The sequence below is a fragment of the Anabrus simplex genome, chromosome 9, assembly GCF_040414725.1.
Source record: "Anabrus simplex isolate iqAnaSimp1 chromosome 9, ASM4041472v1, whole genome shotgun sequence".
Lineage (NCBI taxonomy): Eukaryota > Metazoa > Arthropoda > Insecta > Orthoptera > Tettigoniidae > Anabrus > Anabrus simplex.
In genome coordinates this window covers 105342901-105368049 of record NC_090273.1, presented here as the reverse complement: position 1 = coordinate 105368049, position 25149 = coordinate 105342901, and the positions used below count along the sequence as shown (strand labels likewise).

Below are 25149 nucleotides of genomic sequence, written 5' to 3'. Positions count from 1 at the left end.
AAGCCCATTTTGGTACCTAACCTGCATAACGTCTATCAGGATGATGGACAGCTCATCACCAGGTGTAATAGATCACTTAAATAAAGGACATAGACGATATAACATCTATATTTTGAAACATTTCCTTGAATTTTTAGTTATTTTTGTTATTTTTATTATTACACTAATATTATTTACTCTCATTTTTGTTTCAAGTGCAGATTACAGGATTTGTTTTCTGTTATATACGAACGCAAGACATACTTGCAGATTCTTTTCCACTGCTTAACAATAAAATATTGTTTTTAATAGATGAACTTATTTGTACAATTGCATATGCAATTGTTTAAAGTAGTGTACACCATGAAAAAATCCAAAATAATTTTCCTCTCTCCTGAAAGATTATTCTTAATTTGTTGGTTACATCCTTAGGAGGTGGTCTTGATTATCGTTGTAAGAGGAAGTACAACTAGGGAACCATCCTCTATAGGTATAACACTAATCAGAGAGAAAAATGGAAGGGATTCGACACTTAGAAAATTGAAGAATTTGGCCAAAGTAAGGCAAGGACCACGAAGGGCTTGAAAATGAAAGACTCCTTAGGCATCGAGTGCTCTAATACCGTCGGGGTCAGAAAAGAACAAGAGTTGAACAAGGGAGATCGGATAGGACAGATGAAAGTGAGGAGCCTGGCACAAGTAAGTGGAAACAATGCCAGGACTCAGCTGAGGGCCCCGTGTTCGCCAACCCACGCTCCAAAGTTCAAGGCCCCTTGGGCCCCTATTAATCACCTCTTACGACAGGCAGGGGATACCGCGGGTGTTGTTCTGCCGCCTCCACCCACAGGTGGAATTACTCCTTATTTCGGGGAGTTCTTCAATTTGGTGTTTGTGTTTATCCAAATACACTCTTCTTCGTATGCAAACAACACACCGCACTACCAACTATCACAGAAATACTCAACAGGGAATATATCCCTCCAGAAGAGTTGGCGTCTGGAAAGTCATCTGACTGTAAAACAGAGCCCCAATCCACATATGCGACACAGTTCGCAACCGCGACCACAAAGGGATATGGTAAAACCGGCGGAAGGTTAAGAAGTCGAGAAAAGGAAAAGACGTAATCTTTGCTATCATTGTTACCAGCAACTCTTATTCCATACCATTTTCCTGTCAAATGATCACATATGAAGTAATGGTATCTGGCAATTTTTCAACAATGTTCTACCATGGGTTGTTAAGGAAGGTAAGTCTGTTGTTGAAATAATCCCTATGTATGCGATTCCTTAGCTCTAATAAATGTTTATTTCGTAATATTTTAGTCTCTTACAACTTAACTGTATTACATAAAATCTCTTGTGCATTGTACCATATTCAGAACTGCTGTATAATCTCATAACTGCCGTGTGGTCTGGGAGGTCTGCGATTCAGTTGAAGTATCTGCAAGTTAAACGGGCATTTCAACACAAAATAAAAGAAGTTTTATTTTGATTGCTTATTGATGCTATCATCCATTAGATTGTTCAGAAAAATGAAATGATGATGATGATAATAATAATAATAGTAATTTAATTTCATAACAGAAGTAATTTTTCTCTGTACTATTGATTCATTAAATACACCATTTTATTTTAATTTTAATATAGGCTAATTATGTTTTGTAAGGTGGAAAATAAGAAATATTTTAAAAGTTGTTTGAGCTGAACATGTAGTCTTCTCATAAACCGAACTCTTGCGTTTCAGATCGATACATCAATCAATCTGTCGCGAGGATTCAGGCACAACCAAATTTCCAACCTAATGATTGAAAATCTGTCAGTGCATTATGTGCATTCTTTATTTCTTTTGATTCCAGTGCAAGTGGAAGGAATGGTTTGTATTCTGCTGAGACGGCAAAGAAATAGGCAACTACTCAGAACTTTACTGGACTTTCTTGTGGACTCTGTCAACGGCCCCATCCTGAAAGTAGGGGGATTCGGACACGAATTCCGACTACTATCTCGATGTCAGATCCTAAGTATTAACGGCAGACAGCTCTAATTGAAGATATTCTGTAAAACGATTTTTCAAATAGATAACTTTGTTTCAAGCTATTCCTGTTTCTGTATTCTACCCTAAAATTGCCTATTTCTTTGCCGTCTCAGCAGAATACAAACCATTCCTTCCATTTGCACTGGAATCAAAAGAAAAAAGGATGCACATTCTATAACAAATGAACTCATATTGTTTTTTTAGTACCATTGCCATCAGGCAGACAAAAAGGAACTCTTCATCAAGACCTTTCTGTAGTCATGAGGATGCTTCAGTCTTCGTAGTAATATCATGTATTTCAAACGTTCGTATTTCACTTGACTCTTCGTTTACACTTTGGGCGAATTTTCGGCAATTTCCGTTGTTCCCACTCCTCTCATTTCTACCTGAATGGACTCCAATGTTTTGTTTTTTGTTTCTGGAAGTACAAAAATTATAACTAGCATAGGTAGAATACAAAACGCCGTGAATAACCAAAAGCTTCCATACATATTAAGACTGTCCACAATTATGTAGAAGTACTTTGTCATTATAAAGGCCATAAACCACAGTATACAGTAACAAAGCTTTTGTGCAATCCACAGTATGGGTGATGGAATGATCTCCGTTAAGACTACGTATATTAAAGGACCTAATCCAATCGAGAGAGAGACAACGAAAGTTGATAAACAAAGAACTGGGACCCATCCTATGACACTAACATCAACGTCTATATCTTTAAGATAAAAATATACTCCGAGCGCTAGAAGGGACGTCGCCATTAATGAATCGGAGATTAGTAATAGCATTTTTCGCCCTGCACGTTCTACCAGGAAAAGAGCTGCCAGATTTCCAGTAAGCTGTAAGAAGCCTACAATTATTGTAGAATATTCTGCTGGTATTGCGCCTCCCGCTTCCTGGAATATTTTAGTAGTGTAGTTAAGAACGGGTGATATTCCACTTAGCTGGTGATTGAATGCCAATACTGTCATAATAAAAAATCCACGAAGTGCAGCTTTGGAACATATGATATCTTTGATTGCCGTAGAGCCTGTCTCAGAAGTTTCTATTGCTTTCATCGATTCCATGATACTTTCAATTTCTCCCTTTACGTCATGATCGTCTCCCCTAAACCAACGCAAGCTCTTTGTAGCCTCTTCTACTCTTCCATTACGTAAGAGGTATTTAGGAGTTTCAGGGAGCCAGAAAAATAGACATAAGAATATCAGTGGTATAGATACGCCAACATACAGCATATTGTGATACGAAATGAAAGCACCAAGAATATATGCAAAAGCAATAGCTCCATTATAATGTACAGTATATAGCAATCCGAGCATCCCTCTGATATTCGTGTCGGCGATTTCCACCACATACAAGGGCGAAACAACTAGATGACCGCCACCGCAAAATCCACACATGAATCTTGCGATATACAGGTGAGTAGCACTGTTAGCAAATATGATGATGATCCAGCCAGTTACCATGAATGTTGCTGTGATGTAACCGGCATTCTTTCTTCCAATTATATTTGGAAGTACAGTGAAGATTGGCGTCGCTGTAAATCCTCCGAAGAAAAGCGCTGCGACTACCCAGGACGCTTCATCTGACGTAAGAGTTACTCCTATGGGAGAATCAGGTTCTTGAAGAAGCAGAAGAGCACTAGCAGCCCATCCTAAAGCAAATCCATAGCCCACTGAATTCAGATTTACTGAAACAAAGAGGATATATGTTACGTTATGAGGTCATTCCATGTTAAGAAAACAGTATCGATCTTATACAACTATTGGTGAAACTCGGTATTTAATTTCAAGATAAAAGGGGGAAAACCTAGCTGAAAAATATTGTTCTTTTAGGAGCTCAAGGAGACGGGGTTTTAGAGGCTGCTTATTTTGGTTTCCACTAACATACCGGTAAATGGTGGCACCGAAATTGTAAAACACGGTATTTAATTTAAAGATAGAAATGACTGTCCACTTTTGATCTATTTTGTTCTTTTCAGAAGGAATGCTCTTCCTTTATTTATACCAACTACAAGAACATTTTGACTATCTATTTCCCTTTGTAGATTCTCTAATCAATCACAATGATTCGAATGCTAGAATATATTAGTATTTATCATTCATTCATTTGATTAGGCCATCTTAGAATCGCATGAAACAGTTTTCTTCTTCTTGTCTTCCGAAACTTTCTTCGTGTGGTGTTTTCCTTTCTTCCGTCCATTTATTGCCTGATCTTCTTGCCTTTGTCAGGAAATTTACAATCAAATATACCTTTCCTAATTTATTTTCTATTTGCAATTTGTTTTTTTAATGTTGAGTGGTTCCATATGTTCTTCGGCTTCTTTGAAAATAGCAGGTATGGTTTTCATAATTTGCATAGTGTTCAAAAATATATTTCGTTTGTCTGTGTTCATTCTCTAGAGGTGACCAAAGAAAATTTTCTTTTTTTTTCTGAAAGCATGACCAATTTATTCTGATGCTTTGTATTGTACCCGTCTAAAATGGTACATGTTTATTGGAGAAAGAAAATGTGACATTTTCTATTGTAATTTATTCTTTCTATTGCCAGTGCAAGAAGAGGCGAACAGCTGAAAGTCTGACCTTGATCGAATGAGAGCTAGGGAACACATGCCCGCCCAAGGATAGCGTTTTGTTTCTCTGTTTTCTTCAAATTCGCTGCAAGTGAAGTGTAAATCACGTGATACGCAGACAAGTGTGTGCGTAAGAAAATCGACTCCATCATTCTAGAAACGTCTGCCAAGAGAAGGACCACACCAATGATATTTTAAGTGTACGATACAACCAATAAATGTGTGACTAGCATACACGTCTCCCAGGACAGTAATTAATATAAGACGCGTCCAGACGAGCTTTACTCTCTCTCAGAACATTACTTTCCCTTACAATCTTACTCTCTTACTTATTATTCTTTGCATCCGGGAGATAGTAGGTTCGAATCCCACTATCGACAGCCCTGAAAATGGTTTTCCGTGGTTTTCCATTTTCACACCAGGTAAATGCTGGGGCTGTACCTTAATTAAGGCCACGGCCGCTTCCTTCCAACTCCTAGGCCTTTCCTATCCCATCGTCGCCATAAGACCTATCTGTGTCGGTGCGACGTAAAGCCCCTAGCAAAAAAAAAACTTATTATTCTCTTCGTGGGTAAGAGCTATCTTACGCTATTATTTCTAGCATTAAAAGGAATACAGTGTAGAACATTCTATGAGTTACGAACAGACAACATGTTCAGGGACATTTCCACTAGAAATGACTTCGGCTCATGGAGACGTATAACTTTAAACATTTGTTAATCAAGAAGACAAATTTTTAAGTGCAAGAGAGTTGTGTAATGAAAGTATACAGCAGCTTAACATTGGATTTCCAAACTATAAATGGAGTATTATTCAAGAAACACTCTATCATGTGTTATAATCTGGTCCAGTGTACATATTGAAGTATTTTATTAGTTTCAGCTATGAACGAGTTAAATCAACTGGACATCATCTGCTGTAATTTACACCAGCGAGGGATGTTCCCATCCATACGATCATCAATTCTTCGACTGGGGCCTCCTTCGTGGGACATAACCTCTACGATGACAGCCTAATAGAGATGAGCAGCTAGGGCTATGAAGTAAATCAACCGGAGCCGTGATGTAATTAATCCAGCACGAGGACGGACCAACAAAGAATCGACTCCCATCTGCTACAAATGAGTACCCAACTGTATTATTTTCTTTCAATTTCAGTAGATTATACTGTGATCTTCTTCATAGAATTAATATTTTCTATTATTTTACTGTAGATTCGAATTTTTCTCTCTTATGTTTTAAGGTGGAAGGTAGATTAGAGTATGTCTGAGTAGCTCTAATTTAATGAAGGAATGCATGTAGTGATCATGTGAAGATATAAATTCACGTTATATTGGCGTATAACGATATGAAAGTAATAATAACTGACAGACATAATGAATTAATTTAAATATATGACTTAGAATTCAACCAAGGTTATGATTAATGTGATATTGACTAGAATTTTCTACGAGTATTTTCCATAAATAAATTATATCAATCGTGATTCAATTTCATAGACATTCGGGGAATAATAATTGTACCGGTTGGTACACCTATACGCCGCACATTTGAATTTTCCGCCTTAAAGTACTCCTCTACAGCTGAAACTCTGAACTTTAAAACTGAATTAATACAACCGTTTATCTGAAGATGTCACTGTGTTAATTTCGAATTGTTTTTGTTTACTAATTATCAAGAAGTGTGAACATTCTCTCACAGATGTCTCTACCAAAAACTATGACCATGCACCCCGGTGCGAAGTGAAGGAACTTTTCTTGAAGATATTTTGTATTCATAAGTTGTTGTCTTTACTAAATTTCGTTCTTTCGTTGGTGGGTTGGCAATATTAATCCTTTCTTTTCGCCTGTTTTGAATTTACCCAATCAGTAATTTATGTAATTAATTTCCCTCCAATCACAGGTTTCTTCTTCATTTTTGACTTGTAACTTTTAGCCGACCAATAAACGCATGTGGGTGTGTCTTAATTATCCATGAAAGGTCTCGAATCTTCCACGAGGGTATAAAAGTCGCCGATTTTCTGGTCCCTCGGCCACTCGTACAACATCTAGCTTAGTGTATAGAAGAATAGCAGGAGGCGGGAAGCGCCTCTTTCATCACTCAGCAGCCCTTCAAAAAGGTAATGGCCGTGTAACATCTTTATTTTCTTGCTAGCTCAGCAGTTTAATCCTAGGGGAAGGTCCGAAACCATTTTTGATGTAACCTATACCATTTCGATGTAAAATTTTCATGTTACTTTAACTGTAAATCGGGGATAGAGAGTGCTTTACCCTCTCGAGCTCCCCTGCATTTTGATCTGAGGTGACTACGTTTTCATAACCGATTTTCTTCTCTTTCCTAATGTATTAAAATTTTCTTATACCTTCCTAGTGTGGGAATAGCCCCTGTTGAATTGGCCTTGCGCCACTTATGTTTTAACTAGTTTCATGTAGGAGTGCAAGTTCTCGTCTCCATTCCTTTTGTACTTAAGGCCGTTTAAATTAACCTTTTTTTAAGGTCCAGTAGAATGGGTACAAGGTACCCCTGTTCATTTGTAAGTGTGCCTTGAGAGGCAGGCAATGCGAAAGTTGTTGTGGCCTTTAATAGCCTTGAAAGATTGAGAGCGGTCAGCAGTAGTGTAATGGGAGAGTTCTGCGGCCTCCTCCCGCGGGAAATTTGAATTTTGGCGGGAAATTTGAATTTTGGCGGGATATTTGAATTTTGGCGGGAGATTTGAATTTTGGCGCGAGATTTGAATTTGTAAACAAAGCCACGTGCTTTTTGACAGCTGTCATCGACAACAACGCATCGCTAACCTCACTGCTGCCATCTTGACGGGCCTAAACCTCAGTAGTGCCAACTTAACCTAACTAGCGCGAGGTAAACAAAGCCACGTGTTTTTGACAGCCACGTGCCTTTTGACAGACAACAACGCATCGCTAACCTCAGTACTGCCATCTTGACGGGCCTAAACCTCAGTAGTGCCAACTTAACCTAACTAGCGCGAGGTAAACAAAGCCACGTGCTTTTTGACAGCCACGTGCTTTTTTGACAGCTGTCATCCGCCATCTTTAAACCACAGAGCACTGTGCTGCCCTCTTTATCGTAGTAGATGTAAAATTCGTCACCTGTCATCGGCAGTGCTGCCATCTTGGCGGGCCTAAACCTTAGTGCTACCAACTTAACCTCACTAGCGTGAGATAAACAAATCCACGTGCAGCTGTTATCCGCCATCTTTAATCCATAGAGCACCGTGCTGCCCTCTTTGCGGTAGCGGATAATTTGAAAAATGCTTTTTGACAGCAACCATCTTTGAGCACCGTGCTGCCCTCTTTAGCTACTTACCTTTGAAATGTGGCGGCGGTAAATTCCACGTGCTTTACAAACCTATATGCTTTTCTGACAGCTGTCATCCGCCATCTTTAATCCAGAGAGAACAGTGCTGCCCTCTATGTGGTGGCGGCAAATTCCACGTGCTCTTGTATGGAAACAAATCAACATGCTTTGTTGAAAGCTGTCATCCGCCATCTTTAATCACCGTGCTGCCCTCTTTAGCTACTTACCTTTGAAATGTGGTGGCGGTAAATTCCACGTGCTTTACAAACCTATATGCTTTTCTGACAGCTGTCATCCGCCATCTTTAATCGAGAGAGAACAGTGCTGCAATCTTTAGTTGAAATGTGGTGGCGGCAAATTCCACGTGCACTTGTTTGGAAACAAAGCCATGTGCTTTTTTTGACAGCTGTCATCCGCCATCTTTAATCAACAGAGTACCATGCTGCTATCATGCGGGCAATTTCGTCAGCTGTTATCCGCCATCTTTAATTCACAGAACACCGTGCTGCCCTCTTTATGGCTACTACCTTAAGCACGTAGTAGCGGGCAATTTGAAAAGTTCTGTTAGCTATCATCCGCCATCTTTAATCAAGAGAGCACCGTGCCGCCCTCTTTAGCATCTTTAATCCAGAGAGAACAGTGCTGCAATCTTTAGTTTGAAATGTGGTGACAGCAAATTCCGCGTGCACTTGTTTGGAAACAATGCCATGTGCTTTCTTTTGACAGCTGTCATCCGCCATCTTTAATCAACAGAGCACCATGCTGCTATCATGCGGGCAATTTCGTCATCTTTAATCCACAGAACACCGTGCTGCCCTCTTTATGGCTACTACCTTAAGCACGTAGTAGCGGGCAATTTGAAAAGTTCTGTTAGCTATCATCCGCCATCTTTAATCAAGAGAGCACCGTGCTGCCCTCTTTAGCTAGATACCTTTGAAATGTGGTGGTGAAAAATTTCACGCGCTCTTGTTTGGAAACAAACTCACGTGCTTTTTTGACAGCCATCATCCGCCATCTTTAAGCAACAGAGTACAGTGCTGCCCTCTTTGTTGTGGCGGTAAATTCCACGTGCTCTTGTTTGGAAGCAAAGCCATGTGCTTTTTTTTGACAGGTGTCATCTGCCATCTTCAACCAACAGAGCACTATGCTGCTATCATGCGGGCAATTTCGTTAGCTGTCATCCGCCATCTTTTAATGAACAGAGCACCGTGCTGCCACAGATTCTTAATCCCAGTTCTTTGACGTCAGGAAGGGCAACCGGTTGAAAACAATAGTGTATGATATAAGAGGCTAGATACTGCTAGTTTTGTGTCAGGAAGGGCAACTCAACAAATTCTTGCGATTTAAAATCTTAGTTTTGCGTCAGGAAGTGCATCCGGCTGTAAAACAATAGTTCTTGATACAGCGATTTAAAATCTAAGAAGAGCATCTAGCTGTAAATCCCCGATTCTCGTGTTAGAAGTTGTAAAACAGATTCTTAATCCGAGTTCTTTGACGTCAGGAAGGGCAACCGGTCGAAAACAATAGTGTATGATGTAAGAGGCTAGATACTGCTAGTTTTGCGTCAGGAAGGGCAACTAGTCTTAAAACAAATTCTTGCGATTTAAAATCTTAGTTTTGCGTCAGGAAGGGCATCCGGCTGTAAAACAATAGTTCGTGATACAGCGATTTAAAATCTAAGAAGAGCATCTAGCTGTAAATCCCCGATTCTCGTGTTAGAAGTTGTAAAAGAGATTCTTAATCCTAGTTCTTTGACGTCAGGAAGGGCAACCGGTCGAAAACAATAGTGTATGATGTAAGAGGCTAGATACTGCTAGTTTTGCGTCAGGAAGGGCAACTAGTCTTAAAACAAATTCTTGCGATTTAAAATCTTAGTTTGCGTCAGGAAGGGCATCCGGCTGTAAAAAATAGTTCATGATACAGCGATTTAAAATCTAAGAAGAGCATCTAGCTGTAAATCCCCGATTGTCGTGTTAGAAGTTGTAAAGCAGATTCTTAATCCGAGTTCTTTGACGTCAGGAAGGGCAACCGGTCGAAAACAATAGTGTATGATGTAAGAGGCTAGATACTACCAGTTTTGCGTCAGTAAGGGCAACTCAACAAATTCTTGCGATTTAAAATCTTAGTTTTGCGTCAGGAAGGGCATCCAGCTGTAAAACAATAGTTCGTGATACAGCGATTTAAAATCCAAGACGTGCATCTAGCTGTAAATTCCCGATTCTCGTGTTAGAAGTTGTAAAACAGATTCTTAATCCGAGTTCTTTGACGTCAGGAAGGGCAACCTGTCAAAAACAATAGTGTATGATGTAAGAGGCTAGATACTACTAGTTTTGCGTCAGGAAGGGTAACTAGTCTTAAAACAAATTCTTGCGATTTAAAATCTTAGTTTTGCGTCAGGAAGGGCATCCGGCTGTAAAACAATAGTTCGTGATAAAGTGATTTAAAATCTAAGAAGAGCATCTAGCTGTAAATCCCCGATTCTCGTGTTAGAAGTTGTAAAACAGATTCTTAATCCGAGTTCTTTGACGTCAGGAAGGGCAACCGGTCAAAAACAATAGTGTATGATGTAAGAGGCTAGATACTGCTAGTTTTGTGTCAGGAAGGGTAACTAGTCTTAAAACAAATTCTTGCAATTTAAAATCTTAGTTTTGCGTCAGGAAGGGCATCCGGCTGTAAAACAATAGTTCGTGATACAGCGATTTAAAAATCTAAGAAGAGCATCTAGCTGTAAATCCCCGATTCTCGTGTTAGAAGTTGTAAAACAGATTCTTAATCCTAGTTCTTTGACGTCAGGAAGGGCAACCGGTCGAAAACAATAGTGTATGATGTAAGAGGCTAGATACTGCTAGTTTTACGTCAGGAAGGGCAACTCAACAAATTCTTGCGATTTAAAATCTGTAAAATATATTTTTATTCCCAAGAGAATCGAACCCGAGACTGCCGGGTGAGAGGCATGCACACTAAACCAAACTGTAGGCTATAGGTTACATTTTTTTTGTTCCACAGTCCTTGAAGTTGTATCGGCGCAGTCATTCTGAGCGAGGCGTGGAATGCAGGTGTTAGCTGAAATTGTACACGTATCTTCCTGCTGTAGTAACCTTGAACGAAGACACGGTGTGCTGATAAGCTACTTGTAACTCACCGTGTAAGCTCCTAACATGATTGTACGGAGAGGTTAAAACACACAGTGCTATTTTGCACACCCGCCTCTTAGATCATACACCATAGTTTTAGGACCGGTTACCCTTCCTGACTAGGATTTTAAATCGCAGTATACGCGATAAATTTGTTATAGCGGGTTTTATACCTAGATATCCCGGTACCGGCACATAGCCTACTCCTACCGAAGAAGCCTGCACAAGGCTTATTGCCTCCATCCGGCAGATGAATCACCATCAACGTCTTGTACTCAAAATCATTTTCGAAGGAGTCTGCACAAGGTTTAACGCCCCCTATCAACAGCCCTTACTTAATACTGGCTTTTTTGCACACCCCGCCTCTTAGATCATACACCATAGTTTAACGATCGGTTGCCCTTCCTGACTAGGATTTTAAATCGCAGTATACGCGATAAATTTGTTATAGCGGGTTTTATAACTAGATGTCCCAGTGCCGGCACATAGCCTACTCCTACCGAAGAAGCCTGCACAAGGCTTATTGTCTCCATCCGACAAATGAATCACCATCAACGTCTTGTACTCAAAATCATTTTCGAAGGAGTCTGCACAAGGTTTAACGCCCTCTATCAACAGCCCTTACTTAATACTGGCTTTTTGCACACCCCCGCCTTTTAGATCATACACCATAGTTTTACGACCGGTTACCCTTCCTGACTAGGATTTTAAATCGCAGTATACGCGATAAATTTGTTATGGCGGGTTTTATAACTAGATATCCCGGTACCGGCACATAGCCTACTCCTACCGAAGAAGCCTGCACAAGGCTTATTGCCTCCATCCGACAGATGAATCACCATCAACGTCTTGTACTCAGAATCATTTTCGAAGGAGTCTGCCCCCTATCAACAGCCCTTACTTAATGCAGGCTTTTTTGCACACCCCGCCTCTTAGATCATACACCATAGTTTTACGACCGGTTACCCTTCCTGACTAGGATTTTAAATCGATAACTAGATGTCCCGGTACCGGCAAATAGCCTACTCCTACCGAAGAAGCCTGCACATAGCTTAACACCACCATCCGACAAATGAATCACCCTCAACACTCTTCAATCATTCTCGCTACTTCGGAAGATAGCGGGTTCGAAATCCTACTGTTAGAAGCCGTAAAAAATAGCAAATGCTAGGCGAGGAGGACCTGCGCGATCGTCATAACATGATCTAGCTAAATGTAGTTTTAGCTCAATACCTTTAAGTGCCTACAGGTAAGGAATACCGCGGATGTAGCTTAGTACCCTCCCGTTTAAGTCCAGAAGTCGAGGATCGCGCGCTAACTTTCCAAGGCTCGATCCGCTGCAGAACTCTTAAATTCTGACACCTCGGCATCAACATGAGGTTCGATTCCGGCTTAAATACGTCAGCCTGCGGGACTTCAGGAGAGCTCTTGTTGCATAAACACTTCGTTCCGACTGTACTGCAGTTGTCAGCGATTTTCACATCCGCTTGGTAACAAGCAGCATATTTACTCGCTGCAGTCTGCGTGAAGCGCTCACAGTTCTCTGTATGCGTTTATTACGTACACACATCTCCCGTCTAAGTACTGTCTGCTGTGAATATTATTCTTCAGCCTTTATCTTAAGGTAAGGTAGAACTGTTAGATACTTTTTGCAAAGCAACTTCTACGCTAGGTAATAGACATCTACATTCATACATGTTCTTTTCTTTTCTTTTTAGGTACCGTTCGAGTTACAGGCTTGAAAGTACGCATTTTATTCATCCGAGTAACAGTCTGCAGCACGTGCATTTTTAAGGTATGTTTTCGAACTTAGAGTTGTAAAGATAGCTAGGTTAACTGATGTACTCTACACAACATTCATTTATGTTTCTTCCTTTTAGGTACGACCAGAATACTATCATTCGAGTTTCAGGCTTGAAAGTACGCATTTTATTCATCCGAGTAACAGTCTGCAGCACGTGCATTTTTAAGGTATGTTTTCGAACTTTGAGTTGTAAAGATAGCTAGGTTAACTGATGTACCCTACACTACATTCATTTATGTTTGTTCTTTTCTTTTAGGCACGACCAGAATATTATCATTCGAGTTACAGGCTTGAAAGTACGCATTTTATTCATCCGAGTAACAGTCTGCAGTGCGAAGATTTTAAGGTATGTCTGACCTCTATTCATTGAAACTTGGTTTCTTCCGAACATCGTAACTTTAAGCTAATCATAAATAGTTGTTCTCTTCAATCCTCATGCTATAGACGAGATTAATCTTATAATTTCAAACACGCACACATAGCTATGTCTGTCCTCAACAGGCTGAAACTTGGTTTCTTCTAAAACATCGTAACTTTAAGCTAATCATAAATAGTTGTTCTCTTATATCCTCATGCTATAGACGAGGTTAATCTTATAATTTCAAACACGCACACATAGCTATGTCTGTCCTCAACAGGCTGAAACTTTTTTTCTTCTAAAACATCGTAACTTTAGTCTATTGATAAATAGTTGTTCTCTTCAATCCTCATGCTATAGACGAGGTTAATCTTATAATTTCAAACACGCACACGTAGCTATGTCTGTCCTCAACAGGCTGAAACTTGGTTTCTTCTAAAACATCGTAACTTTAGTCTATTGATAAATAGTCGTTCTCTTCAATCCTCATGCTATAGACGAGGTTAATTTTATAATTTCAAACACACACATAGCTATGTCTGACCTCAACAGGCTGAAACTTGGTTTCTTCCGAACATCGTAACTTTAGACTATTGATAAATAGTCGTTCTCTTCAATCCTCATGCTATAGACGAGGTTAATTTTATAATTTCAAACACGCACACATAGCTATGTCTGTCCTCAACAGGCTGAAACTTGGTTTCTTCTAAAACATCGTAACTTTAGTCTATTGTTAAATAGTCGTTCTCTTCAATCCTCATGCTATAGACGAGGTTAATTTTATAATTTCAAATACGCACACATAGCTATGTCTGACCTCAACCGGCTGAAACTTGGTTTCTTCTAAAACATCGTAACTTTAGACTATTGATAAATAGTCGTTCTCTTCAATCCTCATACTATAGACGTGGTTAATCTTATAATTTCAAACACGCACACATAGCTATGTCTGTCCTCAACAGGCCGAAACTTGGTTTCTTCCGAACATCGTAACTTTAAGCTAATCATAAATAGTTGTTCTCTTCAATCCTCATGCTATAGACGAGGTTAATCTTATAATTTCAAACACGCACACATAGCTATGTCTGTCCTCAACAGGCCGAAACTTGATTTCTTCCGAACATCGTAACTTTGAGCTAATCATAAATAGTTGTTCTCTTCAATCCTCATGCTATAGACGAGGTTAATTTTATAATTTCAAACACACACATAGCTATGTCTGACCTCAACAGGCTGAAAGTTGGTTTCTGCTAAAACATCGTAACTTTAGTCTATTGATGAATAGTTATTTTCTTTAATCTGCATGTCATAGAAGAGGTTAATCTTATAATTTCAAACTCACAGCAATGTCCGATCTCTATACGTTGAAACTTGGTTTCTTCCGAACATCTTAACTTTAAGCTAATCATAAATAGTTGTTCTCTTCAATCCTCATGCTATGGACGATGTTAATCCTTTAATTTCAAACTCACAGCAATGTCCGATCTCTATACATTGAAACTTGGTTTCTTCCGAACATCGTAACTTTAGTCTATTGATAAATAGTTATTTTCTTTAATCTGCATGTCATGGAAGAGGTTAATCTTATAAATTCAAACTCACAGCAATGTCTGACCTAGACAGGTTCAAACTTGGTTTCATCCGAACATAGCAACCTTAGTCTATTGATAAATAGTTGTTCTCTTCAATGTTTTATGCTGTAGAAGAGGTTAATCTTATAATTTCAAACTCACAGCAATGTCTGACCTGTACAGGTTCAAACTTGGTTTCTTCCGAACATAGCAACTTTAGACTATTGATAAATAGTTATTTTCTTTAATCTGCATGCCATAGAAGAGGTTAATCTTATCATATCAAACTTACAGCAATGTCTAACCTCTATAGGTTGAAACTTGGTTTCACCCGAACGTTATAACATTAGTCTAATGATAAATAGTTGTTCTCTTCAATCCTCATGCTATAGAAGATGTTAATCTTATAATTTCAAACTTACAGCAATGTCTGACCTGTACAGGTTCAAACTTGGTTTCTTCCGAACATCGTAACTTTAGTCTATTGATAAATAGTTATTTTCTTTAATCTGCGTGCTATAGAAGAGGATAATCTTATAATTTCAAACTCACAGCAATGTCTGACCTGTACAGGTTCAAACTTGGTTTCTTCTGAACATCGTAACTTTAGTCTATTGGTAAATAGTTATTCTCTTCAATCCTCATGCTATAGAAGAGGTTAATCTTATAATTTCAAACTTACAGCAATGTCTAACCTCTATAGGTTGAAACTTGGTTTCTTCCGAACATCGTAACTTTAGTCTATTGATAAATAGTTATTTTCTTTAATCTGCATGCCATAGAAGAGGTTAATCTTATAATTTCAAACTTACAGCAATGTCTAATCTCTGTAGGTTGAAACTTGGTTTCTTCCGAACGTCGTAACATTAGTCTAATGATAAATAGTTGTTCTCTTCAATCTTTCATGCTGTAGAAGAGGTTAATCTTATAATTTCAAACTTACAGCAATGTCTAATCTCTGTAGGTTGAAACTTGGTTTCTTCCGAACGTCGTAACATTAGTCTAATGATAAATAGTTATTCTCTTCAATCCTCATACTATAGAAGAGGTTAATCTTATAATTTCAAACTTACAGCAATGTCTAACCTCTATAGGTTGAAACTTGGTTTCTTCCGAACATCGTAACTTTAGTCTATTGATAAATATTTATTTTCTTTAATCTGCATACCATAGAAGAGGTTAATCTTATAATTTCAAACTTACAGCAATGTCTAATCTCTGTAGGTTAAAACTTGGTTTCTTCCGAACCTCGTAACATTAGTCTAATGATAAATAGTTATTCTCTTCAATCCTCATGCTATAGAAGATGTTAATCTTATAATTTCAAACTTACAGCAATGTCTAACCTCTATAGGTTGAAACTTGGTTTCTTCCGAACATCGTAACTTTAGTCTATTGATAAATAGTTATTTTCTTTAATCTGCATGCCATAGAAGAGGTTAATCTTATAATTTCAAACTTACAGCAATGTCTAATCTCTGTATTTTGAAACTTGGTTTCTTCCGAACGTCGTAACATTAGTCTAATGATAAATAGTTGTTCTCTTCAATCTTTCATGCTGTAGAAGAGGTTAATCTTATAATATCAAACTCACAGCAATGTCTAACCTGTACAGGTTCAAACTTGGTTTCTTCCGAACATTGCAACTTTGGTCTATTGATAAATAGTTGTTCTCTTCAATCTTTCATGCTGTAGAAGAGGTTAATCTTATAATTTCAAACGTTCAGCAATGTCTGACCTCTATATGTTGAAAGTTGGTTTCTTCCGAACATCGTAACTTTAGTCTATTGATAAATAGTTATTCTCTTCAATCTTTCATGCTGTAGAAGAGGTTAATCTTATAATTTCAAACTCACAGCCATGTCTGACCTCTATAGGTTGAAACTTGGTTTCTTCCGAACATCGTAACTCTAGGCTAGCACACTTACCCTTGTATATCTTATTATTACTATGTGTGATGCAAGTGCTAACGCTACATTTATATATTTGTTCTTTTTAGAAAAACCATGGAGAAGATTAACCAGCTAGGTCATATTTCAACTCCAACTACCAAGCCGTTAACAAGTCTACCGCTAAATGAGCAATTTAAAGTAATTTCACTACGAAGATTAAAAGCGAAATTTGGAGAAAGGATTTTATGTGTCTGCAAAGACTTTCAAGTTTTTTACCTAATAGATTTAGCATGCTAACTGATTTAGAAATAGAAGAACTAAATCAACGTTCTATTTTCATTATATATCGCGGCATAGAGAACAAATCTTGTGTTATTAGTTTTACTGATGCGTGAAAGCATGTACATACAAGAATTACATCGAGAAAGCGAAAGTATGCAAACATCACTACAAGTAAAATCATTCATGATAAAACTAGTACATACAAGATATGAATAAATACTGTAGAATTGGCATATTCTTTTATTTTAGATTAGGTATTACCTTCTCCTCCTACTCCTTCCTCTCGAAGAAGAATAAGAGCAAGAAAGAAGATGTTGATTAAATTCGTAAGTATGTTATCGTCTAGCACAGTAAGTATGTTGAGAAGAGATTTTTTTCCTAAACAGTGCTTGATTCTAGTCTTGTAATATAGTGTACTACAACATCCCACTATAGTATGTGTATATATGTTTTTTGAACGGTAGTATGTATTCAAGCCTAAACTTGCACACTCTCGCTTTGCGATGCATGTTCGATAAAGATGTACCTTAGCAGAGTAAGTAAAGGTAAAGGAAGTTATACACATCAATTATAGTCCATTTTGGTTGAAAGCGTCCTGCGCGAGAAATGGTTGCGCATGCAGTGGTGGGAGCTATCGTCCCCCCACTCCTACAGCAGGTCCAGTCGCCAGGCTAGCGCTGAAGTGAAAACGTCTCTCAAGCGGCGCGTGTTGTTACGTGCGGGCTAAGTTGAAATTACTGAAGTGACGAGCATGGCTTCTAGGTCCGCTTCTAAATCTGTGAGACCACTGCGAGGCTAGGCACGTGGAAGTGTTTATACAATGAATGAACATATGAAAGTTATGAAGCGAGAACACGACTTGAAATTAAATACTGTGCAGACAGTTTCAGAAGCGACAGGAGTGGAAACAACACTGGTGAAGAAGATAATGAAAGAGAGTGAACTTAAGTTTGGCACTCCAACAGGAAAACAAGGTGAAAGAAAAAGAGATTTCCAGTTGGTGATTTCGTAAAAGCAGCTATGAGGAGAAAGATTCATGAATATTACGCCGTGAGAAAAGAAATGCCCACATTAAAAAACCTTTCTGAATCTTTGAAAGAGGATGCCATAGTGCAATGCAGTCCCTCACAACTTCCTCCATATCATCCAGATCTCAATCGCACTGAGTCAGTTGGGGAAATATCAAAAGAGAGGTCCGTGATAAGAATATATTTCAATTAATAGTAACACAGCATAATTAGTTTTTTAGCATAAAAATGTGTGCCATAGCATCTCTAATGCCTTCACTGTTCATAAATGAGGCGCTCCTATTCCCAATATAAACAAAAATGATTATTCTGTACGAAATATTTCTCAATCAATCAATCAATCAATCAATCAATCAATCAATCAATCAATCAATACTGATCTGCATTTAGGGCAGTCGCCCAGGTGGCAGATTCCGTATCTGTTGTTTTCCTAGCCTTTTCATAAATGATTTCAAAGAAATTGGAAATTTATTGAACGTCTCCCTTGGTAAGTTATTCCAATCCCTAACTCCCCTTCCTATAAATGAATATTTGCCTCAGTTTATCCTCTTGAATTCCAACTTTATCTTCATATTGTGATCTTTCCTACTTTTATAAACGCCACTCAAACTTATTCGTCTACTGATGTCATTCCACGTCATCTCTCCGCTGACAGCTCGGAACATACCGCTTAGTCGAGCAGCTCTTCTTCTTTCTCTCAATTCTTCCCAACCCAAACTTTGCAACATTTTTGTAACGCTACTCTTTTGTCGGAAATCACCCAGAACAAATCGAGCTGCTTTTCTTTGGATTTTTTCCTATTCTTGAATCAGGTAATCCTGGTGAGGGTCCCATACACTGTAACCATACTCTAGTTGGGGTCTTACCAGAGACTTATATGCCCCCTCCTTTACATCCTTACTACAACCCCTAAACACCCTCATAACCATGTGCAGAGATCTGTACCCTTTCTGTCTTATAGATCACTCGTGACTTGACAGCAGACGCACTCGACAAAAAGGAAGCTCTTTGCGGATATTGCTTGCACAGTATTCGCAAGACAAATGGAAAAAATGTTGCGACCACGTAAAAGACACTGAGCAGGAATACTGGGAGCGTGACAACACCAAGCATAAGGAATTAGCATCAGACCAGTCCGACATCAACCTCGGTGAAACTTCAGATGGCACTGATTCAGACGAGAGTGAAGATTATTCTGAATAATTTGTAAATAAGATCCCTGAACTCCGAATATTAAACAAACGTGATCATAGAACACGTAAGAAGTCCGATAATATTTTTGCTCTGATTTTATGAGACAGATTTATATTGTCTATTGTTCCGGAGCAATTTGTTGCTGTTTTGTTGTTGTTGTTGTTGTTGTTGTTGCTGCTGTAGGAGACCTGTTCTCTCAGTCATAACAATAGCAGGTTATTCAAGAGTATTATATATTATTACATTTCTTCTGATGGACAAGAAAAGTAGATATTGCTAATGTTATTATGAAAGTAGTTGAAGTATTTCTACTAATGCTTCTTCTCTGCATTTTACTGACAGATTCGCATTAATTAATCTCTTTTATAAGTATTTCACTAGAAATCACGTTATATCTCCGGGCTGTCAGTGGAAACAACTTCCTCCTATTCGTTAGGCGATTGATGAACTGATAGCGCGTACCGATGCGCGTTTCCTTGGTATACAGTACAGTTTCAAAGGAACTTCCTTTATTCGCAGTATTACCAGTTGCAGGTTGTCTTATGTTCAATTGATTTTCTACTAAATCGTTCAAACCTTTCAACTTTATATAACAGATTTCATATTCGTAAACCAATAAACCAAAACCAAACCCCATGGCACTACAGCCCTTGAAGGGCCTTGGCCTACCAAGCGACCGCTGCTCAGCCCGAAGGCCTGCAGATTACGAGGTGTCGTGTGGTCAGCACGACGAATCCTCTCGGCCGTTATTCTTGGCTTTCTAGACCGGGGCCGCCATCTCACCGTCAGATAGCTCCTAAATTCTAATTACGTAGGCTGAGTAGACCTCGAACCAGCCCTCAGGTCCAGGTAAAAACCCCTGACCTGGCCGGGAATCGAACCCGGGGCCTCCGGGCAAGAGGCAGGTACGCTACCCCTACACCACGGGGCCGGCTTTCATATTCGTAAGAATGTATAATAATAAATGGCACAAGAATAAATTAAAGGCTACAGAGTGCCAAAATATTGACCTCCTCTTCTACTATACACTGAGATTTATTTCACGTTGTATCGAAAGCATCATCCGATATGAATTCTTTTAGGCATGACCCTCTGATTTCTTGATGTCACCAACATTTACTACGAAAGTTACGAAGTATTTCCGTACTGGAATAAAACTGAAATTTTAGAATATTATGCTCAAAGGCCTGTGTAGTTAATTGACAAGGTTTAACGCAGACAATCGAAATGTAAGACTCGATTTGTACAATGTACGGTACTATTTTATTTTCACTAGTTTATCATATTAATTCCTACACCTTTAAGTTAGTGATATATGTACACCGATGAGCCATTGCCTAATGACCACCCCGACCCGGGAACGTTTCGCGCCTAAGCTTTTCACACTATTTCAGTCCGTTCCCAGGGTGCCTGAACTCGACTGTGTCAGCTGTAGGAAAGGTTCAAGTTCTTCCCCCACCACCAGCGCGAGCGCTCCCATAGTTCCTCGCACTCGAGGCCAGGCCACACCTCCGGTCGTCCAGAAAGACGCTTACTACGAAGATGGACTATAATGTTCTGATCACATGTTAAGGTTAACGACATCGAGTGCAGTGTTCGATTCTAGTCTTGATCACTTATCTAGTGTTTTGAGCACATCAATTAATGTTCTGATTACATGTTAAGGTTAACAACATCGAGTGCAGTGTTCGATTCTAGTCTTGCTATGTTTTAATCTCATTTCATGTTCTAATCACATGTTGAAGTTAACAACATCGAGTGCAGTGTTTGATTCTAGCCTTGTTATGTTTTACAATCTTGCTTTTTTGCAATGCATATTCGATAGAGGTGTACCTTGAAAGAGTAGGAAGAGTTCGATTCTAGTCTTGCTATGTTTGAACCTGATTTAATGTTCTAATCACATGTTGAAGTTAACATCAAATGCAGTGTTCGATTCTAGTCTTGTTATGTTTTACAATCTTGCTTTTGCAATGCACGTTCAATAGAGATGTACCTTCACTGAGCAGGAAGAGCAGCTCAGTAAGTATGTTGAGAAGATAATTTTTTATTTTTCTAAACAGTGCTTGATTCTAGTCTCGCAATGCTGTGTTCTGCAACATCGAACACTAGTATGCAGTTCAAGTTGTAATAAGTTTTGAACAGTAGTATGTGTGTGTTCAAGTCTAAACATGTGTCACTGCGGGTATGCGAGCGGATGACAGCTGACGAAATTGCCCCGCATAGGGCAGCACGGTGCTCTGTTCATTAAAAGATGGCGGATGACAGCTAACGAAATTGCCCGTATTATAGCAGCATAGTGCTCTGTTGGTTGAAGATGGCAGATGACACCTGTCAAAAAAAAGCACATGGCTTTGCTTCCAAACAAGAGCACGTGGAATTTACCGCCACAACAAAGAGGGCAGCACTGTACTCTGTTGCTTAAAGATGGCGGATGATGGCTGTCAAAAAAGCACGTGAGTTTGTTTCCAAACAAGAGCGCGTGAAATTTTTCACCACCACATTTCAAAGGTATCTAGCTAAAGAGGGCAGCACGGTGCTCTCTTGATTAAAGACGGCGGATCATAGCTAACAGAACTTTTCAAATTGCCCGCTACTACGTGCTTAAGGTAGTAGCCATAAAGAGGGCAGGACGGTGTTCTGTGGATTAAAGATGACGAAATTGCCCGCATGATAGCAGCATGGTGCTCTGTTGATTAAAGATGGCGGATGACAGCTGTCAAAAAAAAGCACATGGCTTTGTTTCCAAACAAGAGCACGTGGAATTTGCTGTCACCACATTTCAAACTAAAGATTGCAGCACTGTTCTCTCTGGATTAAAGATGCTAAAGAGGGCGGCACGGTGCTCTCTTGATTAAAGATGGCGGATGATAGCTAACAGAACTTTTCAAATTGCCCGCTACTACGTGCTTAAGGTAGTAGCCATAAAGAGGGCAGCACGGTGTTCTGTGGATTAAAGATGGCGGATAACAGCTGACGAAATTGCCCGCATGATAGCAGCATGGTACTCTGTTGATTAAAGATGGCGGATGACAGCTGTCAAAAAAAGCACATGGCTTTGTTTCCAAACAAGAGCACGTGGAATTTGCCGTCACCACATTTCAACTAAAGATTGCAGCACTGTTCTCTCTCGATTAAAGATGGCGGATGACAGCTGTCAGAAAAGCATATAGGTTTGTAAAGCACGTGGAATTTACCGCCACCACATTTCAAAGGTAAGTAGCTAAAGAGGGCAGCACGGTGATTAAAGATGGCGGATGACAGCTGTCAACAAAGCATGTTGATTTGTTTCCAAACAAAAGCACGTGGAATTTGCCGCCACCACATAGAGGGTAGCACTGTTCTCTCTGGATTAAAGATGGCGGATGACAGCTGTCAGAAAAGCATATAGGTTTGTAAAGCACGTGGAATTTACCGCCGCCACATTTCAAAGGTAAGTAGCTAAAGAGGGCAGCACGGTGCTCAAAGATGGTTGCTGTCAAAAAGCATTTTTCAAATTATCCGCTACCACAAAGAGGGCAGCACGGTGCTCTATGGATTAAAGATGGCGGATGACAGCTGCACGTGGATTGGTTTATCTCACGCTAGTGAGGTTAAGTTGGTAGCACTAAGGTTTAGGCCCGCCAAGATGGCAGCACTGCCGATGACAGGTGACGAATTTTACATCTACTACGATAAAGAGGGCAGCACAGTGCTCTGTGGTTTAAAGATGGCGGATGACAGCTGTCAAAAAAGCACGTGGCTGTCAAAAAGCACGTGGCTTTGTTTACCTCGCGCTAGTTAGGTTAAGTTGGCACTACTGAGGTTTAGGCCCGTCAAGATGGCAGTACTGAGGTTAGCGATGCGTTGTTGTCTGTCAAAAAGCACGTGGCTGTCAAAAAACACGTGGCTTTGTTTACCTCGCGCTAGTTAGGTTAAGTTGACACTACTGAGGTTTAGGCCCGTCAAGATGGCAGCAGTGAGGTTAGCGATGCGTTGTTGTCGATGACAGCTGTCAAAAAGCACGTGGCTTTGTTTACAAATTCAAATCTCGCGCCAAAATTCAAATCTCCCGCCAAAATTCAAATTTCCCGCCAAAATTCAAATTTCCCGCGGGAGGAGGCCGCAGAACTCTCCCATTATACTACTGTCAGCTCTTTATGATGTTTTGAAAGGTGCCTCTAGGAGGCTTGACATTACTAAATGGGAGCAAGTGCTCCATGTAATGAGGGGTTTTCTGCCCTTTGGTAATTTGTGGTTGTGAGCTGAGAGCTCATAGATTGTAAAGGTGGGGCTTGAAGCCCAGATCATTAATTTGTCTCTAAATCCTTGCTTTTCTGGTCTTGTACCTGATTATTGGATAGCTGTTGACTTGTTGTACTCGTTAAGTTTTCAAATTCTATGTAAACATTTGTTAAATTTTGTTGTCTAGTGAAAATATAACCTTTATTTACATTTTTAATTCATCTTTCGGACTTGTAGTTAGACCCATTCCAGCCCGCACCTTCTTTCACATCTGCTGTTCCACAGATACCTCGGAACAATAATAATAACAGTAATGAATTTAAAAATAAAACCGATAGTTTTTTAGATGATAGTGGAGAACCTTACCCATTAATAATGCAGTTCAGAAGATAAATGGAATTTATTTATTGGTGAATATCTTGCTAATAAAACGAAAAGTGCTCCTGTCAACAGGCAGAATATACGGTATGGATGAGTCCCTTTTATGAATTAGGAGCTAAATTGTGTAGATTGGAATGATATACTGTGAGCACGTGTAACTACTGCGAGCAAAAGGTGGTCAGTTTAAATAATAACCATTCTGTAGGTTGCTCAATACAAATAAATAATGAAGATAAATTATCTCAAGGAATAAAAAAATGATAAGAAGTGTAGATGATTTCTTCTGTTAATATCCCAGTGTTATGATATTTTGGGAATTGAAATACTAGTTGTAACAAGTGATATTTCTGAATTCCGTCACAAGATTCTTAAGTCGATATAATGAGCAGATGAAATAATAATAATAATAATAATAATAATAATAATAATAATAATAATAATAATAATAATAATAATTACAAATTAGATAATTTAGCTACCACTTAAATACACCATTAATAAACGTGTATTTGCATGTGAATGTTTGTGTGATACTGTGTGCTGATTTTCACATATTGTGATGTCATGTTTGGCCATATGAACATTATTTTTGGGACATCTGAATTTCACGCGTGCTGCCGTGGTGGAATATTTCAGATCTTGTCGAATATAGGAATTGACGAGTGTGAAAGAAGTATAATATGTTATTAGTGATAACTGTCTTCAGACACTGCATGGATTGCCTATAAGAAGTGGGCTGTATGTGCCGTCGCAGGGTCTTGCTGAAATAATGCGACACTTCTTTCTCTCTCTGTTAATTTTTCAAAAAAGGGCCGGAAACTGGTTTGCACATACCTATCACTAGTGATAGCTTTCGAAAAAATTGGGCCTGATTCCTTTCGCCACTATTAACGCACCGCACTCCTTGCATTCTGTCACCGGCCGACTCACTCAGGAATTCCCGCGCTCAGGATGGAGCGGTTCCGCTTTATTCTGCTCACCCGGTATGTTTGGTAGTTAAATGCCGTGATGAATCACACTGGCGAGAAGATATAGTATCCTGTATCCCTGTGTATTTTTATCGACCCATATAGATATGTAATTTAAACAGCATAACAAGATATTCAGTATGGCTTTTAATATAAGAATTGTAAACATTGAAGATATCATTGGCTGGACGGGGCTATATATGCGGAGTCCAATAACTATCGAGAAGAAGAAGAAATTCTTCGGGGGATCAATGCGGTTAAGGGCGCGGTTGTGAGCTTTCATTCGGAAGTTCGAACCCCACTCTTGGCAGCCCTGAAGATGGTTTTTCGTGGTTTCCCATTTTCACACCAGGCAATTGGTGGGGCTGTACCTTAATTAAGGTTACCGCCACTTCCTTTTCATTCCTAGCTCTTTCCTACC

General features: G+C 39.3%; 1 protein-coding gene across 3 annotated transcripts in view; it reads right to left on the bottom strand.

Annotated features, from left to right (window-relative positions):
- Positions 1 to 1260: 1260 nt before the first annotated feature.
- The window catches only part of LOC136880998 (facilitated trehalose transporter Tret1), a 33114-nt gene continuing 9225 nt past the window's right edge, over positions 1261 to 25149 (bottom strand). The window contains exons 2-3 of one of the 3 annotated variants that reach the window (XM_067153574.2): positions 3473 to 3699; positions 1261 to 1418 (exon numbers count right to left, since the gene is read on the bottom strand). In XM_067153574.2, coding sequence (XP_067009675.2) covers positions 1353 to 1418; positions 3473 to 3699 — 293 coding nt within the window. In that variant the 3' untranslated portion in view covers positions 1261 to 1352. Of the gene's footprint in view, positions 3700 to 25149 lie in introns of all 3 variants that reach the window. The other 2 variants (XR_011018699.1, XM_068229210.1) reach the window with 2 other exon arrangements.